The following is a 22,868-nucleotide window of genomic DNA, read 5'->3' on the forward strand; positions in this document are numbered from 1 at the left end:
CGAACCAGCGGCGAGCGTGATCGTGCGCATCTCCACGGAGAGAGAGCGTGCGGCGCAGCTCATCATCCAGCAGCGGAAAGAGCCCGACCAGCCGCCCGTGAGCAAAAGAGTCAGCGACCAGCGGATCAGCTCAGCATCGGCCAGCGGAAGAAGACGGCGACCAACCTGAAGACCAGCCAACCAACGACGCAGAAGAAGACTCTACAACTCGCCCAGAATGGTGAGACTCGCTGTTTAGCGACATGCTACGCCGTGCGAATGCAGCACCATCAGAAGAAGTATCGTTCGAAAAGCATTCCGCTCTGAACCTTGACACTCAAAGGTCACTGCAGTGATAGCTAAGCTGACGAGAATCCCAGCATCAGCCACCAGAGGGTGCTCATCGCCAGAGAGAGCGCCACCAAGCGACGCCAACGGCGAGCACCTTCGCCAACAGCAACAGACGAGCAGCGGGCGCCATCTGCCGACTGATCATCGCGCCTACAGCGCACCGTGTCAACTCGTCCACCTGCTGCGGGGCCGAACTCTGGCCGACCGCGTGAAAGAAGAAAACCCCGCTGTTCGTATGATATGCACTCTGCCCCACACTGCCACCACACCACCTGGCGTCTTCTTGACGCAAAGAATTGATTCCGAACACTGGTCCACTCAACCCAATTCATATCACTCAACACACACACGAACCATCTTCTTTGGTTCTTTCGGTAAAGTCACGTAGAATGAGAATAAAATAATAAATTTATAAAATCAAATAACACAATAATATTCTCACGACGTTTCGGCCACAACACAAGCGGCCTTCATCAGGTGAAGGGACGAGACTGTCTGGTAGGACAGCGCTGGAGTAAAAGAGCCACGTTCAGATCACGGCTTTTAAGCTGTGTGAGAGAAACAAAGCGCCTTGACAAAGGAATTAGCATATAATTTAGCATTGCAATGGCTGAATGATTAGCTTGTGACTGGTCACAGAAATAGTTATGTTAAAAGTTAAAGCATACACATCCGCAGAGGCACCCCTTGACAATGGAATTAGCATAGAATTTAGCATTGAAATAGCTGAGTGATTAGCTTGTAACTGCTCACAGAAATAGCTACGTTAAAGTCAGACCATACACATTCACCGAGGCACTTAGTACAAATCAAACAGGAGAATTTAGCATTGAAATAACTAGGCGAATTTAGCATTGAAATAACTGAGTGATTAGCTAGTGACTGGTCACAGAAATTACTATGATGACACACACGAACCATTAAGAAGCCTAATCGTCAAGTACGTGAACCATCAGTGGCCGCTAAGGCGTCGCGGCTCACCGAGTGATGAGAATACGTCGTTTTAAGTACATTCTTTTTTTGTAATTTGTACTTCCAATCGCATAAATTACCAATAGATTCATCAATATAAATTAACCCTTTGAAACCTTCGCCACGAAACTCTACGCTCACAGGGAAATGAGCGAGTAAACCGGTTTCCTTATCAGACAATCTTGTCCACAAATTAAATAAAGTTCGGCCCAAGTTAAGGATCTCGTGGGAGAGCACGCACACCATCGCACGCCCTTACTCTAAGCCATTTCTTTAATTATATAATCTTGCCAATGAATCTATTTACTCATATTTGTGCTTTAGAGAATAATAATTGTTTTGACTGCCTTTTCGCATGAATATCGTCGGATGAACTTTTAAGGACTTTTTATTCGTTTTTTCCGTATGCTCGTGGTACTCAGAGGAAATAATCAATTGTTCTGTTACCCAATTAACAACGTGATTATTGAGGGTTGAAAAGATGGATCAATGAATGAACATTGCCTGTAGTACTGTGCTGACAATTTCAAGTACAAGAATTTGCATATTAGAGTGTTAAGGTTTTTGTTTAGAATAGAGTGCATGCATGTTTTAACGACTCTCTCTATCACCAATTAAGCTCGCGTTACGCGGTGGAATTAATCATATGTGCAGTTGCCAAAGTGAAACAACGCAATCGTTGATGTTTACTGTGTTGATGCTGTGTTGAAAATTCCAAGCTTGAGAGTTTGCATATAAAGTTAAGGTTTCGTTTAGAATAAAATTGATTAACGCAGAAGTGGTTGTGTGTTTCTTTCCTGATTTAATGGATAATAATCTTATTTATAAGAACCGTATTCTGCATTGCGATCTGAATTTGGAGACCTGACATAAACACACTAATACATACTCCGTAAATGTTGAAGCGAGAATAATTGTATTACCGAGCGTTAATACGAACCTACAGTGAGGGAAAAAAAGTATTTGATCCCCTGCTGATTTTGTACGTTTGCCCACTGACAAATAAATGATCAGTCTATAATATTAATGGTAGATTTATTTGAACAGTGAGAGACAGAATAACAACAAAAAAAAAATGAAAAACGCATGTCAAAAATGTTATAAATTGATTTGCATTTTAATGAGGGAAATAAGTATTTGACCCCTCTGCAAAACATGACTTAGTACTTGGTGGCAAAACCCTTGTTGGCAATCACTGAGGTCAGACGTTTCTTGTAGTTGGCCACCAGGAGGGATTTTGTCCCACTCCTCCTTGCAGATCTTCTCCTGGTAATCAACGTTTCGAGGCTGACGTTGGCAACTCGAGCCTTCAGCTCCCTCCACAGATTTCATATGGGATTAAGGTCTGGAGACTGGCTAGGCCACTCCCAGACCTTAATGTGCTTCTTCTTGAGCCACTCCTTTGTTGCCTTGGCCGTGTGTTTTGGATCATTGTCATGCTGGAATACCCATCCACGACCCATTTTCAATGCCCTGGCTGAGGGAAGGAGGTTCTCACCCAAGATTTGACGGTACATGGCACCGTCTATCGTCCCTTTGATGCGGTGAAGTTGTCCTGTACCCTTAGCCGAAAAACACCCCCAAAGCATAATGTTTCCACCTCCATGTTTGAACGTGGGGATGGTGTTCTTGGGGTCATAGGCAGCATTCCTCCTCCCCCAAACACGACGAGTTAAGTTGATGCCAAAGAGCTCCATTTTGGTCTCATCTAACCACAACACTTTCACCCAGTTGTCCCTTGAGCAGGGGGACCTTGCGGGCGCTGCAGGATTTCAGTCCTTCACGGCGTAGTGTGTTACCAATTGTTTTCTTGGTGACTATGGTCCCAGCTGCCTTGAGATCATTGACAAGATCCTGACGTGTAGTTCTGGGCTGATTCCTCACCGTTCTCATGTTCATTGCAACTCCACGAGGTAAGATCTTGCATGGAGCCCCAGGCCGAGGGAGATTGACAGATCTTTTGTGTTTCTTCCATTTGCGAATAATCGCACTAACTGTTGTCACCTTCACACCAAGCTGCTTGGCGATGGTGTTGTAGCCCATTCCAGCCTTGTGTACAATCTTGTCCCTGACATCCTTGGAGAGCTCTTTTATGTCTTGGCCATGGAGGAGAGTTTGGAATCTGATTGATTGATTGCTTCTGTTGACAGGTGTCTTTTATACAGGTAACAAGCTGAGATTAGGAGCACTCCCTTTAAGAGTGTGCTCCTAATCTCAGCTCGTTACCTGTATAAAATACACCTGGGAGCCAGAAATCTTTCTGATTGAGAGGGGGTCAAATACTTATTTCCGTCATTAAAATGCAAATCAATTTATAACATTTTTGACATGCGTTTTTCTGGATTTTCTTGTTATTCTGTCTCTCACTGTTCAAATAAACCTACCATTAAAATTATAGACAGATCATTTCTTTGTCAGTGGGCAAACATACAAAATCAGCAGCGGATCAAATACTTTTTCCCTCACTATAGACAACGAGCGAGTTACTCTGGCATGCTTGCATCACACTGGCATAACCTAATACGACTAATTGTATGATCCCGATTGATAATCCGATCCTCGTCAGCGAGGCGGGGCCTGATTATCATAACGGCTCGCATTAGCATAATCGCACCACTCGCATAAATTAATACAATTATATCTCGAATTAGCATAATTTATGCACTTAATTACATCAATCAACATGAATTCAGATAATTACGCAAACTTCAAATTTCATTTAATTTTTATTATTTTCATCAAAATTTTCATACCCGACATATACAACACAGTGCAAAATGAGATCAGGCAGCTTCTTTGGCTCTTTCGGTAAAGTCACATAGAATGAGAATAAAATAATAAATTGATAAAATAAAATAACACAATAATATTCTCACGACGTTTCGGCCACAACACAAGCGGCCTTCATCAGGTGAAGGGGGCGAGACTGTCTGGTAGGACAGCGCTGGAGTGAAAGAGCCACGTTCAGATCACGGCCTTTAAGCTGTGTGAGAGGAACAAAGCGCCTTGACAAAGGAATTAGCATATAATTTAGCATTGAAATGGCTGAATGATTAGCTTGTGACTGGTCACAGAAATAGCTATGTTAAAGTTAAAGCCTACACATCTGCAGAGACACCCCTTGACAAAGGAATTAGCATAGAATTTAGCGTTGAAATAGCTAAGTTAAAGCATACACATCCGCAGAGGCACCCCTTGACAAAGGAATTAGCATAGAATTTAGCATTGAAGTAGCTGAGTGATTAGCTTGTAACTGGTCTCAGAAATAGCTATGTTAAAGTCAGAGCATACACATTCACCGAGGCACCTAGTACAAATCAAACAGGAGAACTTAGCATTGAAATAACTAGGCGAATTTAGCATTGAAAAAACTGAGTGATTAGCTTGTGACTGGTCACAGAAATGGCTATGTTGAAGTCAAGGCCTACACATCTGAGCTATTCACAGTAACTGGGTATACACTACAATATATAATGAATACTATATAGTAAACCAATAAAAAACTAAAATATAAATTACCTCAATGTTATCAATCTGCCGTCCCCCACATCTGCGATTAGCGTTATTTTTTTCTTAAAAAGTTACCAAAACTGTCAGCTCACCCATCACCTAACACTGCGCTATTACTGCGTGTGCCCGCCAGACGTAACCCATCAGTGGCTCTTCACAAATGTTTTTCAGAGGGGGGCACTTTCGCCGATGAGACATCATCAGTGTGAGTGCCGCCACACATTTGAAGCCATTGGGGGTTTGACAGCAGCACGATGATGGTGGGGGGTGTTGTCACCATTTGTGTTTTGTTGCACAGGTCGCTGGCTACCAGCTTTGCGTAAGTCGCTCACTACACGGGCCCCAAGGTTGTGTGCGTGACGGCCAGGCCATGTTCGTGACAGCTGCGCTTCGGTTCATCGTGGATGTTGTTTTGTGCGCTTACGCAGCGGCATTGCCCAGGACCCGGGAGCTATGATGATGACACGTGCCGGGATTTCTGTCGGAGCAGATCTAGTGGTGGGACGGCGTCTTTCTCCTCTCCCACACACCAAGGTGAGGAGAGAAAAGAAAATAAATATTCGCGATCAAATAACGACTTTGTAAAAACACCTGCAACGGGGTAACACTTGCGCAGTTAAAACTACAACCACGCCGGGTGAAGTAAGGCGGTGGAAAACGTTCAGTTTGTGTTGAGTTGTGTTGTTGAGCTGTGCTTTGTGTTGCTTTCGGTAGTTGGAGTCTTGGTGGTGGTGGTGGTGGTTGTTGTTGTTTGTTGTGGTTGTGGCTGTAATGGTTGTGCAGGAATGCCTCGATATGCGAACATTCAAAATGCGAAGTTTCAGTGTAACGAACTTTGCATTCATTACCGTTATTTTAATGTAAAAAGGTAAATAATAAATAAAAACTTTCATAAATAAATATTGAATTCATCGGTCTCTGGTGCAATATAAATAAAATTACGTTTCTTAACTAAGTTTATTTTTTTATCAATGTCGGTTTTTTTATTTTTATACCGTACAATATTAAATGTTATTTTCATTATACATTGTCCTTTGTTTTCAATACGAATGGTAAGTTCTAAAATATTTATTCGCGTAGTTTTAAATAGTAAGGTACGAAGGCTGGGAGCGCATCCTCATCCTACTGTGATACGTTATTCAATATATGAAGGTTCAATATACGAACGAATCTCCAGGAACGCATTTACTTCGTATATCCAGTTATTACTGTCGTTGTTGTGGTTGTGGATTTTGTTGTAATTGATTTATGTATGTACAGTATGTTGAACTTCTTTCGCACCGTACGTAGCCGACCGTACTTATCGGAGGTGCGGGGGAAGACAACAAGCTGTGCACAAAAAGCAGTTCTACGCAAATGCGTTTTCATTGTAGATGATGTCAAAGTGCACAGCTCCAGTGGTTTCCTAATATCGGAAAGGAAGAGCGTTCCAGACGGCCGTAGATGCTCATCTGAAAGCGCGCGATGCAGTGACCGTCTTTGTTCGATGGTTTGCCAAAAGCCACCGCTGCGTGGATGTCGGAAGTTCGCGCGATGGTTGTTGAGGTAGTTGTGGTTAATGCCGTGAGGGTTGATGTCATGTTAGTTGCAATAGAGGTTGTGGTTGTTGCTGTCGTTGTTAATAAATGGTCCTTGTCATGTTTGTAGCTGTGGTAGTAGTCATGGTTGTGCTTGATGTTGTTGCGATAGTAGTCATGTCAGTTGTTTTAGTTGTAGGACTCGTAGAAGTCGTAGTAGTTGCTACAAGTCGTGATTGCGTCTTCTGGTCCAACACCATGTGAGACGAGGCTCTAAAGAAAGCTGTCTCGGGTGTGGACCAATCAATTTCAAGGACAGTGCATACATTATCAGAGTTGTTGTTTTTTGTTTGCGTTCCGACCGCAAGTATTGTGGTCAATGTAAACATGACTCCTTGTAAAAAAAGGTGTCAGTTTTGTTGCCAGATAAAAGGATAAAAAAACAATTATCACTATACGTGGCCTCAAAGTACGCCTTTCATAGTGCAGGCGCTGTGGTGACATCACCACCACTTAGTGGTGAGCAGCGGCTGCTGTTGTTGAGGAATAACTTAATGGGGACCGGTGGGCAGGGGTGGAGCCACAGGTGGGGCGGGGGGGCGGAGCCACAGGGGGGCTGGGGGGGTGGCTGGGGGGGGGGGCTGAGCCCCCCCTGAAATTTTGAGAAAGTCGGTAATCGGGATAACCGGAAATCCGGCTGCTGCAAAATGCTGGCTGCCACCTTGTGCTGCCCTGCAGGCTGCTTGAGCGGCAGCCTTTCGAACTTATCAAACTTATTAGCCACATCAGCGGCTCCGACCTATTAATAAACTCCGCGTTCAAATCCAATAATATTTGTTTTATACATTTGTGGCGCCCATTGGAAAACATGCACTAGATATCTCAGAATATTGAAGTCAGCCCCTCCAAAGTCAAAATCCTGGCTCCACCCCTGCCGGTGGCACAGTGGTTAGCGCACCCTCCTGTGAACCTGGTAAACGGAGTTCAATGCCCACTTAATACAAATAACAGTGGTGCATATTTTAACGGGTCTTGGGCCTTCACGAGGCAGACTCAGCCTTAAAATGAGGTACAGGACATTGTACTGATGTTATCATAAATTCTTATAAAATGGTTACAATCTGTATTATCACTTTTACCAATACCCCAATGAAGCCCTCATACTTAAGAAAAAAGGGTGTTGGAAACTGATTCTTTAAGTGAGCGCTAAGCGAGCGGTCTGTACTGAGTACACCGCTATCCGGAGAGATACACAATTTAATTCAGTCACCAAACAAGAACGCTTTAAAAAAATGTCACAACTACAGCCAAAATGTATAATATAATGAATATGTATTTACAATCCAGAAAATCACGGTTTTGATACGAAAATAAATGTTGTGCTCAGGGTCCATTTGGTGGGGCGCTGGTTCTGGAAGACGCCTGATCACTGAAACGCCTCCCCCGGAATCTTCCCTGCTTCCTGACGACGGGAACGACGATTGGCGACCGTGCAGGAGCCGCAGCCAAAACCAGAGCAGCGATTGCAATAAGGGAAAGAGAAGAGGAGGGGACAGAGTGGAGAGGGAGACAAGCGGCATCATTAGCGACGGTCGTCAAAACGTGAACACGCCGGAGCAGTTGCGATTACGTGTGTCGGTCAGGATTGTGGGCGGCACGGTACTCACGTAGAGGTGGATGAAGTCGTCGGCCGCTTTGGAGAAATTCCAATTGTTCCGCTCCAGGCATCTGTGGAGGCGAGCGCGGACAGGAGGCAAAGAGAACGTCAGTGCCTTTTTTCCACAGTCCAGCTTGCAAATCTAGTGCCTGGGCTGTGGACCAGATTCCTATGGCCAACTGAAACGGGTTCATGCCAGCTCCCGGTGAGAATCGATTGTGCAGCCCCATTACACAGTGCCATTTGGCTCGCTTCCCGATGGGAGCCGCACGCTTGGAATAGCGCCGTCGCGAGATCACGGGGTCAACGCAGCAGAGACGCACCGTCAAGTCGCCCAATGTGTTTGTACAAAATTTGTCGAAACGTACAAAAAATTATCGTTTAAACTCGGGACTGGAGTAAGCCACCTCAAGCATACATTGTCTCCTTAATAATCTTTACAAAATGACTGACGCTTTCCTCTGTCTGTGGACAAAAGGGGTAGGGGGGAGTGAAGGGGCAAGAAGGACTTAACAGTCCGAGTCCAAAGACCCTGGTGCCCCTATAAGGGTTTGGCAGAATAAATGGCTCCTGCTGGGCTGTGTCTGATTACTCTTGCAATGAAGCATGACATCATGCGTGTGTGCACGTGTGTGTGGCTGTAAGACAGTTCCCACGTGCTCTCGCCCACCTTTGCGACCACTCCGGTGTCATGTGGGATGTTTCAGCGAATGAATTGACTGTCTCCTGCTGGGACGAGGTGAGTGCAGTAAGCGGGCAGCTGCTGGACGTCGCTGATGTTGTTGAGGCGAATGCAGGGGGCATCTCACTTGAAAGAGCTTCGCGGATGAACATCCGCTCACTCGCGACAGATGGCCTGCCGGGTGTCAACACAAGCAGGTCAATAAAAATAATAACACATTACTTAGTTAAACAGCAAGCTAATGGAGCACCTGAAGGAAACACACATGGGCAAGGGGTCAACACTCTATCCCATACAGAAGACAAGATGGAGATTAGTCCACACTTGCTGTACTGCCTTCTGGAAAGTCAAGAATATGCAACTTCGCTAAGGAAGAAGCAAAGGAATGGGAGAGGGAGCAGAGGAAAGGGAAGCAGGAAAGCGCGTATTGTCTGTGTGCGAAAACATGGTGTGTGTTTGTGGCTATGTGTATATGATGTGTCATGTAGCCCGTATGCCCAGCCACTGCATGCCTAAACAGCTTTTGTTCGGCTGGATAGAGGGGGCTAAATGGGCGCGGAATGGGCTAGAGAAGAGATGGAGTGATTTGGTATAAGAGGATGTGGATCTGAGTGGACTTGCCGATGACTGGTACCAGCCGTGTAAAAATCGGCCTCTGTAGAGGAGGCTCGTTAAGAATGCTACTGGGTAGTTGGAGGCAGTCGCCCTCCAACAACAATGGGGGAGGAGTGACGCTCAAAACAACGAGCGGAGCGCTGGGTGGCCAAAGCACAGCAAGTTGGCATAGTAGGGGGCACAGGTGGTGCATTGGCCAGCCATCTCAGTCGACCCGTAGCACGTGGGTCTGCCCCGTGACCTCCTGCCAGTGGGCGTTCGACACTTCGCGTGGCCTCAACATGCACATAGGCTGGCACAAGCGCCGTGGTGACATCACTGCCACTTAATGGCGAACGGCGGTTGTTATGATGTGTTGGGTCATGGTGCAAGTGACTCACCTGCCGTCCATGGTTGGCACCAATTGCACCACCCGCCAAAACATCTTCACAGACTCTTGGCAATTCTTGGCTGAGGATCGACACACACGACAAAGGTGCACGGGCGTCAAGAGAGAGCCACGCCATTAACATAAACCGCATGTCAGGATCAATTAGAATGGTGAGGTGGTGCTTATGGCATGCAGTGCAGAATGCACCTGGTCTAGTTAAATGCAATGTCAGTGATGCTGTTAATGATGCTACTGCTGATGACGAAGCTGATGGTGAATGTGACTATGCAAATACTCACTCTCTTTGAAGAAGCCGTGCACCGTGAAGTTGACCTGAGTATCCTGTAAAGTGAGAGTCACAAGTAAACACGATCGCCCATCATTTTTAAGCAACCCAAGAGGTGGAGACTGCAGGGTTGGAGTCTCGGCCAGGGTTAGTGCTGTGGCTAGAGTAAGTGTGAGTCTTGGCTTGTGTTAGTGTCAAGGTTTGAGAGAGAGAGATGTTGCTAGGAATTATAATGGGATCGAGTGTCAAGTCTAGGGATAATGTATATTTAAGGCCAAGAAGATGGCTTTAATCTCTCTTACGAGTTACGTTTCACGTAATAATTCACGTTTAATCTTGGAAAGGTGGACATATTTACATAGGTATCAAAGAATAAGTCAAAATAATTATAGTAAAAATTCGAAGCATAAATTGAGAGCTTGTGCACATGAAAGGTTTGTAACTCAGGCCGCATAAGCTCAGCAATTTGTGTTTAAGCAGAGCCAGCGGCTATGTCAATGAGGGCGTTTTGGTGCAAGGCCACGGCTCACCGTGCCACGGCTGACGGTGGTGGTGAAGGAGGACATATCGTGATGCTTGTGCGTCAGCTCTTTGATGAAGTCCTCCGCCGTCAGCCGCTCGCACTTGAGCTGTGCTGTGGGATGAGGGGGCAGGAGGGCAACAAAACTGTGGTGATACGAGTGGCGACAGATATGCGCATGTTAAACTTATTTTGCACTGTACGTAGTCAACTGTTGCATTGGAGGTGCGGAGCAAGGAGAAAAAAACTGCATGGCGCACGGTGACAGAATGACATGAACGGTGACACAGTGACGCGCGGATCTGCAAACATCGCTCGTGACCAACACTCACGTGAATCTTCTGGGGTTGGCTTGTCTGTACCCTCCTCTCCCAGGCTGCTCCTGGAGGTAGAAACGAGATCCGGATTGTTAGGAAACGGAGTGGCTACACTCACATCCACAAGTGTGCTTTAATTTCCGTGTTTTCGCAAAGCATTTCTCTCTTCTCGTATCGTTGCGGATACTGATGTTTTAATTCCATTTTAGAAGCCATATTTCATTTCGAAGCATTTAAAGCAAGCTTCTGATTGGCTGCTTGCGGCTATGTGAAAAACTCCACACGTTTCGGCGCACTTTAAATGGCCTGCTCTTTGATGACGCTATAGAAGTTGTCATTAATGCTTATAACTGCCTGTAGCAATGATAAGCAATGTAACACGTATTCTTGGTTCTTTCGGTAAAGCCATGTAGAAGGGAAATAATAAAATAATAAAATATTAACCAATAAAATTATCGCGACGTTTCGACTGCAACACAAGCAATCATCATCAGGTGTGAAAACCAGAGCAAGAAAATGTTTCACACCTCATGATGATTGCTTGTGTTGCAGTCGAAACGTCGTGATAATTTTATTGTTTTATATTTTTATTATTTTATTGTTTCCCTTCTACGTGATTTTACCGAAAGAACCAAGAATATGAATCCCTGCAGTCACGAAAGCTTTAAATCAAAATTCACTGTAACATGGTCTCTCAAGAGCGGTCTGTGGCAAATACCAATTAATCCTTTCATGTGACAGCCTTGCTGGCCAGTTTGTGAGTGTGTGTGTGTTTGTCAGCTCACTCTGAGGGGGTGTAGATGGTGATGAGGGCATCCTTTTGATACTTCTTGAGCAGACCCTCGCGGTCTGCGGTATCATAAAGACCGTAGTACCTGCCAATGCACACGCAACGCACTTTAATCACCGAGTGCGTAGCCAACCATCGATTCATAATGTCAACTCAATTATTTTGTTCACGATGCAAGTATACAGTCGTGCTTGTGATGATAAAAGAGTCGCAATGAATTGTTGCATAAATAATTGGATGATGCAGTGGTGTAACAGTTATTGCGCAGGACTTGCAAATCAGAGGTTGCCAGTGTAATGTTCTGTAAGCGAACGTTGAAGCAAAGGTGCAAAGTGATTGAATCCCCCCACCTCTGTCCAGCCAGCTGTCCACCACAGTTAGTTCAATTGGCAGTGTTGGGGTCAAGTGTGGGTACTCCCTACCCTTCCAAGATGTCCGGCCATTGTGGAAGACTAGGCCAAATACACGATAGAGTGTTCTCTACGGCTCTCCCTTTAGTGGAGTAGAATGCGCAAGGAATTACAGGGCTGCACTTTGATATACAATGATAAATTCATGATAGAATTAAGATAATGGGACTTATCTGTAGAAGGAAGGCAGTACATCCGGAAAACGGTAATAACGAGAGACACGTGGCTTAAACTAAATATGCAGCGTAAAGAAACCATTCTAACTGATAAGAAAAGTAAGTGGGTTTGAGCAGAACACACTGGCAGAAGGAATAATGGCCATTAGTCTAGACTAAGTACTGGGTGATCCAGGAGTTGGAGCGTATAAATGAGCTTGTCTATTGATTGTAGGTAGGTTAGTCCATTGCAGGGCAGTTGTATAGTGATGGCTTGGGGAAGCATTTACGTAGCAGTGCATTGATCATTCCTGATGATGATGAAATATTACATAAAAGCATAGGCTGGGATACCCTCGTGTCTGAGTGAGTGCAGGGAATTGGAAGGCTCCTTACTCCTTGAGGAAGTTCGCGATGAGGCCTTGAATGTCGGCTGAGGTGGGCGGCAGAGCGATGGGAGGCTGAGCTGTAGGTGGCAGAGGTGTGGGTGGCAGAGATGTGGGTGGCAGAGGTGTGGGTGGCAGAGGTGTGGGTGGCAGAGCGGTGGGAGGCTGAGGTGTGGTTGGCAGAGGTGTGGGTGGCAGAGGTGTGGATGGCAGAGGTGTGGGTGGCAGAGGTGTGGGTGGCAGAGGTGTGGGTGGCAGAGGTGTGGGTGGCAGAGGTGTGGGTGGCAGAGCGGTGGGTGGCAGAGGTGTGGGTGGCAGAGCGGTGGGAGGTTGAGGTGTGGGTGGCAGAGGTGTAGGTGGCAGAGGTGTGGGTGGCAGAGGTGTGGGTGGCAGAGGTGTGGGTGGCTGAGGTGTGGTTGGCAGAGGTGTAGGTGGCAGAGGTGTGGGTGGCAGAGGTGTGGGTGGCAGAGGTGTGGGTGGCTGAGGTGTGGTTGGCAGAGCTGTGGGTGGCAGAGCTGTGCGTGGCAGAGCCATGGGAGCCCGATCTTCGCGAGGCTGAGCCTTGCGAGGTCGAGCCGTGGCTGGGAGAGCTGTGGGTCGCTCAGCTGCGGGAAGCACAGTCGGAGGCTGAGCAGAGGGTGCCATGACTTTGGGCACCATCATGGACATAGATGCGGGTGGCTGTGGCAGCTCAGCTTCTTCCTGTTGGTAACAAACAATGATGGTAATGAAGGTAATTACGATGATGTGAGTGGTGGTGATGAAGTTGATGTCAATGGTGAGTATGATGGTGTTGAGAGTAATGATAGATGTGATGATAACTTCTGATGTGCTAACACGTACAATCTGGTATACCAACACATTCTGATGTATCAACACAGACACATTCTAATGTACCAACACGTAAACAATCTGATATACCAACATACAATCTGATGTACCAACACGTACACACAGAACGACGGTGAGAGCAGAGCAGCCGCGTGCCGGCTGTACGCATGGCCTCCTCACCTCGATCAGCCGCTGGTCGTCCTTCGTTAGGTCCCCAGCGAGCGGAGACGGTGGGCCTAGGACTGGGCGCATCAAGACGATGGCCTGCAACACGGACAAAGCGGCGACACCGATCAGCTGGCCGCCGGCACGTTGGCACCCCTCCCTTACCTCGTTAGCCCGACAGGGATGTGACGATGCTCCCATTCGCTCGCGAAAGTTGCATCAATTTATGCGTGGGCATGTCTGTGTGTATGTGTCACAATTCTAATGCATGTTGTGCAACCAGGTGTGAGAGAACTCAAGAAACCAGGATATGCTTAATTTTCCACAGTGAGCCCTGGTCACCAATCACGTGTAAAGTATTCGATTTGCATTCAGTTCTTTGCTGTTTCATTTTTGTACATAGGGGGAAAGATGGCAGCAAGATGGCAGCAATTTGGCAAATGGATCAAAGAAAATGGTAAAAATGAGATGGGAATAATGGGAAGCAGTAAAAACGAAATGATTAAAATGACATGAAAAAGTAAATTGATTCTTTAAATGAATCCCGGCTTCCACCAACAATTCAATGAGTTTGATGATTTATGACTATTTGTTATGATTTCGATTGCTGTAATCTTTATAGCTGTGGGTGGTCACACATAGTATACGAGCTATTCAACCCAAAATCAAATGATTCTTACACTACACGTGTGACTAAACGCATGCATTATGTGTGCTGAAATGCATTTAACCCATGCATAATTGCACACCTATTGGCCTAGCCCTCCAGTCCACTTCGGCTGTCTTTTCCAGCCATCCCAGGGGATTTCAATGGAACAACCAAGTAACCTCTTGGGGCCACTATGAAAGGCTACATGAGGATAATAATGATGCCCTCTCATTATCCAGGAGAGTCTTGCTCAGACTCAAGACTTGTTCACGAGGATCCTGTATTAGGATTGTTCGGCAAATTCCCTGAATGAGCATTGAGGTTGGAGGCAGAAGCTGCACTGTCCAGGGGAAAAACACGTACGCATTCAAGTCAAGTACGCTCAAAGCTCTGGACAGATGTATTAAACAATCTATTGATATGCTGTGATCTCCAGCTATAAACAGCTGATGTAACATTTACATCTCATAGCGGTCGGCCTATCACCTCCTGCCTCCCCGGCGCACTCACCCTATAGTTGTCGGGAAAGACAATTTTCCGTGACAGCGCCTTGAGGTTCAAGGCCACCATGTAGTTCACCACATAGAATGTTGCCATGTCTCCCTCAAAGTGGAACTGAGAAGAACACACATACAGACACAATATTGGAGAGAGGCACAGTGTTGTCATCAATGGTGTAGCGTGGTGGGCATGGTCCCATTGATGGACGAGATTTCTCATGCACAGCCCCTACCGTTTGGAATACCCTCCCACTCCACATCTGACAAATCGACACCATCACTTTGTTATTCAAATACAAGATCAAAGCCTTTTCATTAATCTGGGCATACAGTGATGAATAGAAAATCACAGTTTGGACATTTGACCAATAGTTTAAACACAGAATAGTTAAACCCAGGATGGATTGTAAGCAGTCCAGCTTGAACGCATCGCTTAATCTCTCGCGCGCATACCTGCAACGGAGTGAAGGGCGTGCAGCAGCCCTGCTGCAGGAACTGCAGAAGCCCCTCCTTGCCGTACTTCCTCCCAAAAGGAATCTGGGGACACAAGAAGCAGTGGCCAGGAGTGAACAATAAGATATATTTCCTTTTATATAGCATCATTCATGCTAAAAGCATCCCACAACGGACATTAATAATTTTTCGGACCAAATCACACATACAGCCACTGCCAAAGCAAATGAAAACCCTACGAGCAAGCAAAATCAAGAATCAACAAACAAGTTAAGAAATGGCACCAAAACAAAAGGCACAAACAAGAAAAACGTTATCCCAACAAAGGAATTAGTCCATGAGGTCATATCCCAGACCCACAATCCCAAATTTCCAACCAAGCCAGCAAGACCCCAAGCAATTTGTAAGCCTGCACGTGTACGTGTGTCTGCGGGGAGTGCTGGCTCAGTGGTTTGCACACTGCCCTACAAACCCTGGCCACCCAAGTTCAAATCCCGCTCATGGCCAAATAAAGTGGTTGTTGGCCTCACTTAGGTCGACTCAGCTTTAAATGAGTACCTGGTGTCGTGTGTAAACATGAGCACTGAGGTAACAACCACACTATACCCTGAGGTGCTATGCTGGCCTTAAAAGGTGCCCACGAACAGCACCTGCTCCAACAGTTTGCGAAAGGCTTTCCGAAGGATTGTCCTTGTTACCCCCCTTTGGATCTGCCCCTGTATTATTACAATGCGTTTTTATTCAGGAGAGCTTCACTGAGTCTCAATACTCTTTTTGTGGAGGGTCCTTCCATGTTTTTTGCAGTGGGGGAGAGGGCAACATTGCTGTGTCATCCCAATTGTGTAATTTGAATTCATTTTTTTTTTATTCCGACCATCACGCCAGCATATGACATCACTGGATAATTAAGGTCCACTGTAAAGCAGATAGCACATAGTATGTTTACCAATAATACCACGGAGATAACCACCGACTGTGTCCACGTGTGTGCGGCCACTGCATTTACCGTGATCTGGTACCAAGTGGATGGTTCCTGGCTGACGTTGCGCGCCGGAGCACGGTACTCCGCCGGCTCGGCCCGTGTCGTCACAGGTGGGACAACGCTCAACCGCTGCCACCGATGGCCCTCGGGACCGGAGGTGGTGTGCGACGGCGCACCACTTGGACCCAGCCTGCTCCACACTCTGATTGGAACACAACGAGAGGGCGCGGCGGTGAACGAGGAGCCGAAGGCAGCCATGCGAGCTAAGCATGCGGTTCACTTAAACGGAGACCGTGTCAAGTTTGATTCATGTTAATGTTGGTAGTGAAGAGTCCTAAGCCACCGGCGAGGAGATTCATTGAACAGAATGTAACCCATACATCGGCGAGTGTAAACAATATCTTGTAAATTTGACGACCTCGTTGGGTGGTAGAGGGTTAACGTCAAGCATTGGCACCACGTGGCCGACACCAAAAACAAACGCGGATTCATTGTCCTGGCTATGCCAACCTACGCTTTAAGTTAGGCTGTGTCAAGGCTACACCCAGGGCTTTAACTTCTTTCTTACAAGTCGCTGGTAGACTACATCCCACCGACGTGTGGGATAGAGAAGAAACTCGTCAGTCAATAACACTGTGGCCTTAAAATAAGAAATGTATAATAGGCGACGTTTTGGGCAATGGCCCTACGAAGAAGGCTGTTGTGGCAAAGTATTGTCAGCGAGATATTAAAATATAAACATTGCACAATGACAAGCACTACATCTGGCTGTCTTTGGCTGCTAATGCTTACATACATTACCAGGTGATATCTTTTTTAAGCTGAGTCGACCTAGGAGAGACTCGGGACCGGTTCAATTATTGCTGGTCACTGATGTTAGCCATGGCTGGTAATAAACTCGGGTCAACCTGGTGTTGTTGTAGAGCAATGGGTCCCACTGCTCCACCACCCTGCACCCTGCTCGGCATGTACACATGCACACACACGCTCGTGTGCACTCGCAGCTCTACTCACGATGGCCGCTTGGAACTCGGCCCATCGTGGTTCTCATCCACCGGATGGGAGCGGCAGAGTGGGGAACGTGGGGAACGTTGTCGGCGTGGTCCACCTCTTCCTTGCTCCCCACCACCAATGCTGACAGTGCACATGCGGGACCCAATCGACTCCCCATCCACGGAGCATCGCACTCTCAGGGGGCTCCGGGACCTGTGTCGTGGGGCCGCAGGCTTGGTCGCTGTCCGCTTGTCAGGGTCTGCACACACAAGAGGGGGTGTGGGGGTGCGGGGCACAAGAGTCTCAGTTTGGAGGTAAGAATGCGTGAATCAGGGGCACCCCGGTGGCTCGATGTTAACTACCTCGCCAGTGATAGAGGATATCGTGGGTTTGATCCCAACCCTGATGCCTGCATATTTGAAGTTTGCACGTTCTCCCCGTGGCCACGTGAATTGTTCTCCGGGTCCTCCGATTTTTCCCTCCACATGTAGAATCAAATTGCGTTTCGATTATTTGGCTGTTATACATTACCACACGCCGATAAGCCAATTCTTTGAGCTATCATTTGTGGCCAGGTCGAAAAAGAGCTTTATTGCTCAGTGGGCTTCAGTTTAGAATTTACACGAAGGAATTCATGGTGGCGCAGAGACGCAATTAACTGTGTGTGGGGGGGGGGAGAGTGAGAGAAGGGCTCGTGAAGATGGAAGGCGGCAGGATTGCAGCTGGGCAGGAGGAGGCAGGGAATTGGCTGAGGACTGGAGGGGAGAGATTTGGCAGGAAAGGAGGAACCGTTTGGAAGGTTTGAGAAAGATAATATATCAAGGGGGGTGGTGCAGATGCGACCTCAGGTACGGGTACAGACGGCCTCGCCTCATATCTCTACTCCACATACTCTCCGAACTTTCCCGTCTCATCTCACTCTACTCCACACTCTCCTACCTCACCAAATTTCTATTCCATTCCACTCTCCTAACTCTCCCGTCTCTACTCCACACACTCTCCAAACTCTCCCATCTCATCTATCTCCTCCACACACTCTCTGAACTTTCCTGTTTCACCTCTCTACTCCACTCACCTCCAAAAACCACCGTCCGCATGCACAGATTGTGCTTGTGGTCCATCTCCATCGACCGCTGTCGCTTGGCAGCGCTCTCCTCCTCCTCCGGGTCATGACCTCCTCGCTTGCGGCGCCGACCCCCTGCGCAGCAGCACCCAGAGATGTACCACCACTGCGTATCACTCTACCTATCACTTAGAGGTACCATCGCGTCTCCCTCTCTATCCATCACTCAGAGGTTCCACCACCGCCTCTTCCTATACCCATCAGTGAGAGGTACCACCACGTCTTCCTCTCCCCATCACTGAGAGGAGCCACCACCGCGTCTCCCTCTACCAATCACTGAGTGGTACCACCAAGTCTTCCTCTACCCATCACTGTGCCCCCCACACAGCTACCCCCCCCCCCCCCCCCCGTTCTCTCGCTTGTGCTATGGGGCCGTCCATAAATGACGTCAAGCGATTTTGGACGATTTTAGACCCCCCCCCCCTCGTCACAAAAAGTCAGACCTCCCCTCAAATATGATGTAACAAAACTCTGCCCCCCCCCCAAATTATATTTCCATTTTGAAAATAAAACATGCTTTAATCGCTTTAAACTATTGTCATTGTAGTGCGTATTTAATGTGGCGCTGCACTCAGATGTTATAGGAGAAAACACGTATACAAAACTGAGGCTTTGGAAAGCTTAAATTTAGCATAAAATTCACTTGAAAATATTCAACGTCTAACTAAAACTGCAGATGTTCAGAATATATTGAAATTATCTTATAATCATAAAATATAAAAAGTTATTATAACTATTAAAAAAATACTTTAAACTTTGTGGTATAACAAAGCAAAATGTAGAGTACAATTATAACAATCATATATTCATTCCACAGAATGAAAAACCCTGGTAGAATCATTAGAATCAAAATGTTTCATAACAATCATTAAAACAAATTCAAAATGTAAGCTTCTCCATTCTCCCATGGAAAAGCAAAATGCTCCTTCATGGAATAAATAAAAGGAGACATTAGTAAATTTAAATAATCAAATAGTTAATAATGAAAATTAATAAATAAAAAATTGTGTTATGACAATTCCATATTTATTTAAAGTGGCGCATTTTGATGTGACGTCACATTTCTCAAACCCACCCCACCCCCCCGTCACACATCATCATAGTTTCATAGTTTATTTATTTGGTATAGCCCTGTGAGCCATTCGGCTCTTGAATCGGGTGCAACCTCAACAAACAAAAAACATGAACAAGAAAACATCTTAAAGTGATTATGTGACTGTGCAAACAGAAAATCCAGGAAAAAAACTATTAAAATATTCCTGAAATAGCACCGTACACCAACGCTGTGTGCAAAAATCCCAGTGGGATGCAAGTCAAATAACAACAACAACCACAAGACAACTAAGATTAAGGCCATCAGTCTAACTCCGTACTACAATAAACAAAAACATGGCCAAAAACAAAAAAAACGTTTTCGAAATCACCAAAATAAAAGCCATAAATGCAATGTAACAGTGATCATAGGGACTGTGACCGAATTTTTAACAATAAACTACATAAATAAATTATAACACCAAAATCTAGAGCCATATTTTAGGCCACTGAATAGCAGTGGCAGCTAGGGGTGTACAACTCCTCTAGAGCAGTTTTGAGTGAAGATCTCATAGGTAGTGATTCAAGTTGAAGTTTATTGGCAATAGCATTCCAGACCCACATGCACATGTACAGTGTTGTCAATCCACTGCTCAATGAGGGGTGCCTCATGCCAGTTGGGTCCTGGGGCTTATCAGACCATACATCACCACTGTCTTCATTTCGGGTTGGTGAAGCTAGTGCGCAGAACTGATTCAGATACCACTCCCCACTGAGGTTAGCCACGGCTGGGAATAAAACTCAGGTCGACAGCTTGTTAGCAGTGTGCACCGGCTAAGCAGTGAACACCAGTCAACTGGACAAAGTATCATGCGTTATTCCGATCAGACACTTGCTACATAGTTTCATAATATTAGACAAGCAACTCCCATGACTGACAAGAGTGTAGTGGATTGACAACGAGCTAAATGAAAAACAGCTACTACTTAGGTTTTAGCAGTTGTTCTGTACAGCTCTCTGACATGTTTTGTGTTATACTGCATATTGTTTGGCATGTCTTGACGTTTCGCTCCACGTGCTTGGGATGTTCACATGGTAAAACCTGAAAACGCAGTGTAAAGCTATGAAATAGCCAACCTAGAGTTGATGAACGAATTAATATGCACGTGTGTAAGGGTGTCTCTGTGTCTGCACATGTGTACCTCCCTTCACAATTCTCCAGATAGTTCAGCAATTGGTGGGCCCAGCGTCGGGCCAAGCTAAGGCCTGAGGCTGTCTACACGCGCTGGGAGCAAGACATGGATCGTCACAAATGTCTGCCCCCCCCCCCCCACTAGGTGCTAGACGTCATTTATGGACGGCCCGTGTTTATTTTACACGAGTGATGAGTTAGCCGTGTGTGTGGTGTGTAATAAAGTTTATCGTGTACATATTTTACTGGACATGTTGAACAAGAGCTTCATAAAATAATAAATTGATAAAATAAAATAACAATAATATTCTCACGACGTTTCGGCCACAACACAAGCGGCCTTCATCAGGTGAAGGGACGAGACTGTCTGGAGCGCTGTCCTCCAGTCTCGTCCCTTCACCTGATGAAGGCCGCTTGTGTTGTGGCCGAAACGTCGTGAGAATATTATTGTGTTATTTTATTTTATCAATTTATTATTTTATTCTCATTCTACGTGACTTTACCGAAAGAACCAAAGAAAATGAATGCTTGCAGTCACGAAAGCTTTAAATCGAAATTTAAGAGCTTCATAGCTCATCGGATTTTTCCAGGCTAAAAAAACTGATTCTGATTTATTGGTGAGCGCTACGGCAGGTTGACCACACACACACAAACCTTGTGAGTTGGTCTTCATCGTAGCGCTGTTGATGTCCTTCATGAAGATGTACATCTTTATAAAGAAATAAATCCCTACAAGACGCGATGTAGAAGCAGATTGAGCTCCGCCTCTTCGGAACCAGCGGCTTCTGTGGGGACGGTGGACTGCTGAGATTGACGTCACGTCCAACGTCTTCGCGTGACGTCACTACCGGTCACGTGGGAGGCGCGCGTCTGTCACATGACCACGAGCTGCCTGGCCGGGATATCCAGGGCTGGTGGTCTCTAAACACGAACGCGTTCGTCAATCACTCAGCGGACTTAAATGGAAAATACATTACACATATAAGAGGCGAAGTTATCTTGCAGTAGCTCCTTATTTGATGAGTTATTTATTATTTATGTGGCATCACCAGGTAATATGTAGCGATATTTCTGGTGAACTCAGCCTCAAATGGGTGCCTAGTGCGGTGTCTAAACATCGCCATTGGGGAGACAAAGGCGGTCGGGCGTGGTGCTGGCCCCTTTGTACGTGCAGCCTTTTAATAGGTGCTCGCAAACAGCACTTGCCCCAAATGTAAAGGCTTTGTGTGTGTGGGGATCGGTAGTGTAGAAGGACAGGGAGAGATACAGAGTGTGTGAAAGTGCGAGAGATGGACAGGGAGAGATGCAGAGAGAGTTAGTTTTAGAGAGACAGTAAGTGATGTAGCAGAGAGTGCGATTGACAGAATGCGTGTGTGGGAAAAAGAGAGGGACAGAGAGTGTGCAATGTGATGGAGAGTGTCTGTTGTTGAGACAGAGCGTGAGACGGAGTGAATCATTGAGAGAGAATGAGAGAGGGACAGAGAGTGTGTGTTTGCGTGAGAGGGAGTGACACAGACACAGAGAAAAAGCGTGTGTGAGAGTTTGTGAGAGAAACAAATATGGGGAGCGGTAGTGTAGCGGTTAACGCGCTGCGCTACCTGGCGACCCAAGTCCCGATTCCCGCTCACGGACAACACCAGTGACGATAATCTGAACCGGTCCAGGACTTGCCCTAGGGCGACTCAGCCTAAAACGAGTACCTGGTGGGCTGTAAACATCGCCACTAGGGAGACAAAGGCGGCCGGGCGTAGTGCTGGCCACCCACTCCCTCGTGTGGCGTGTCGGCCTTCATGGGTTCTCACTAACAGCACTTCTCCCATTAATCTGTTAAGGCTATACGGGGGATCTATGTTGTTGAGAGAAACATGAATAGTGGGGAGCGATAGGGTGCATTGGTTAGTCCGCAGCGCTATAAACCCAGCAACACGAGTTCGATTTCCGCTAACACCAGTGACGATTATCTGAACCGATCTTGGGCCTCCCCAAGGTCGACTCAGCCTCAAATGAGTACCTGGTGTGGTAAGCATCGCAACTGCGGAGACAAAGGCGGTTTGCCATGGTGCTGGCCATCCAACACCTTGTGAACTCTTCCGGCCTTCATAGGTGCACGCTACGAATAGATGATGCCTTACCATCAGCCCCACAAACACAAAGCACCTGCCTGGGTATTTTATTTCATAAAATGCTCCATACCTGGGTAGTGTGATTATGACTAGCTCCTGTTTTGGGAGCCCATGCCTCAATACGAATCACTCGAGCGGCAGTATATTTTCATTATCTGCATAACGCTGTGTGGAAGGAACTTGGTCTATCACTTCAAAGCTCTGGGTTTTCTCCACCACAGTTGTCACTTCTCTAAGCTTGCGAAATGTGGAGCCCTCGAATGGAACATCTGTGCCGGTTTTAAACATTCAGGCTAGCCTGCCTACAA

The 22,868-nt window shown here is 46.4% G+C and overlaps 1 protein-coding gene and 1 long non-coding RNA gene across 2 annotated transcripts; one reads left to right on the forward strand and one right to left on the reverse strand.

Moving 5' to 3' along the window:
- The first annotated feature begins 5,246 nt into the window (after nt 1-5,246).
- Nucleotides 5,247-8,562, forward strand: LOC142922580 (uncharacterized). The gene is made up of 2 exons (XR_012940174.1): nt 5,247-5,346; nt 7,717-8,562. It is a non-coding gene; the product is annotated as an uncharacterized LOC142922580 (long non-coding RNA).
- LOC116953364 (uncharacterized) lies at nt 7,645-21,318 on the reverse strand. The gene is made up of 16 exons (XM_076063389.1): nt 21,092-21,318; nt 18,166-18,288; nt 17,112-17,349; nt 16,122-16,299; nt 15,116-15,199; nt 14,673-14,777; nt 13,529-13,612; nt 12,528-13,219; nt 11,562-11,651; nt 10,792-10,841; nt 10,470-10,573; nt 9,953-9,995; nt 9,664-9,733; nt 8,657-8,842; nt 7,997-8,057; nt 7,645-7,791 (listed from the first exon to the last, which is right to left on the reverse strand). Exons 1-16 carry the CDS (start codon nt 21,144-21,146, stop codon nt 7,756-7,758), a joined length of 2,199 nt encoding a protein of 732 aa, XP_075919504.1. The 5' UTR covers nt 21,147-21,318; the 3' UTR covers nt 7,645-7,755.
- Between the last annotated feature and the right edge of the window lie 1,550 nt (nt 21,319-22,868).

The sequence above is a fragment of the Petromyzon marinus genome, unplaced genomic scaffold (assembly GCF_048934315.1).
Source record: "Petromyzon marinus isolate PM22_M1 ecotype Great Lakes invasive population unplaced genomic scaffold, UKy_Petmar_22M1.pri1.0 PM_Scaffold_108, whole genome shotgun sequence".
In the NCBI taxonomy this organism is placed as follows: Eukaryota; Metazoa; Chordata; class Hyperoartia; order Petromyzontiformes; family Petromyzontidae; genus Petromyzon; species Petromyzon marinus.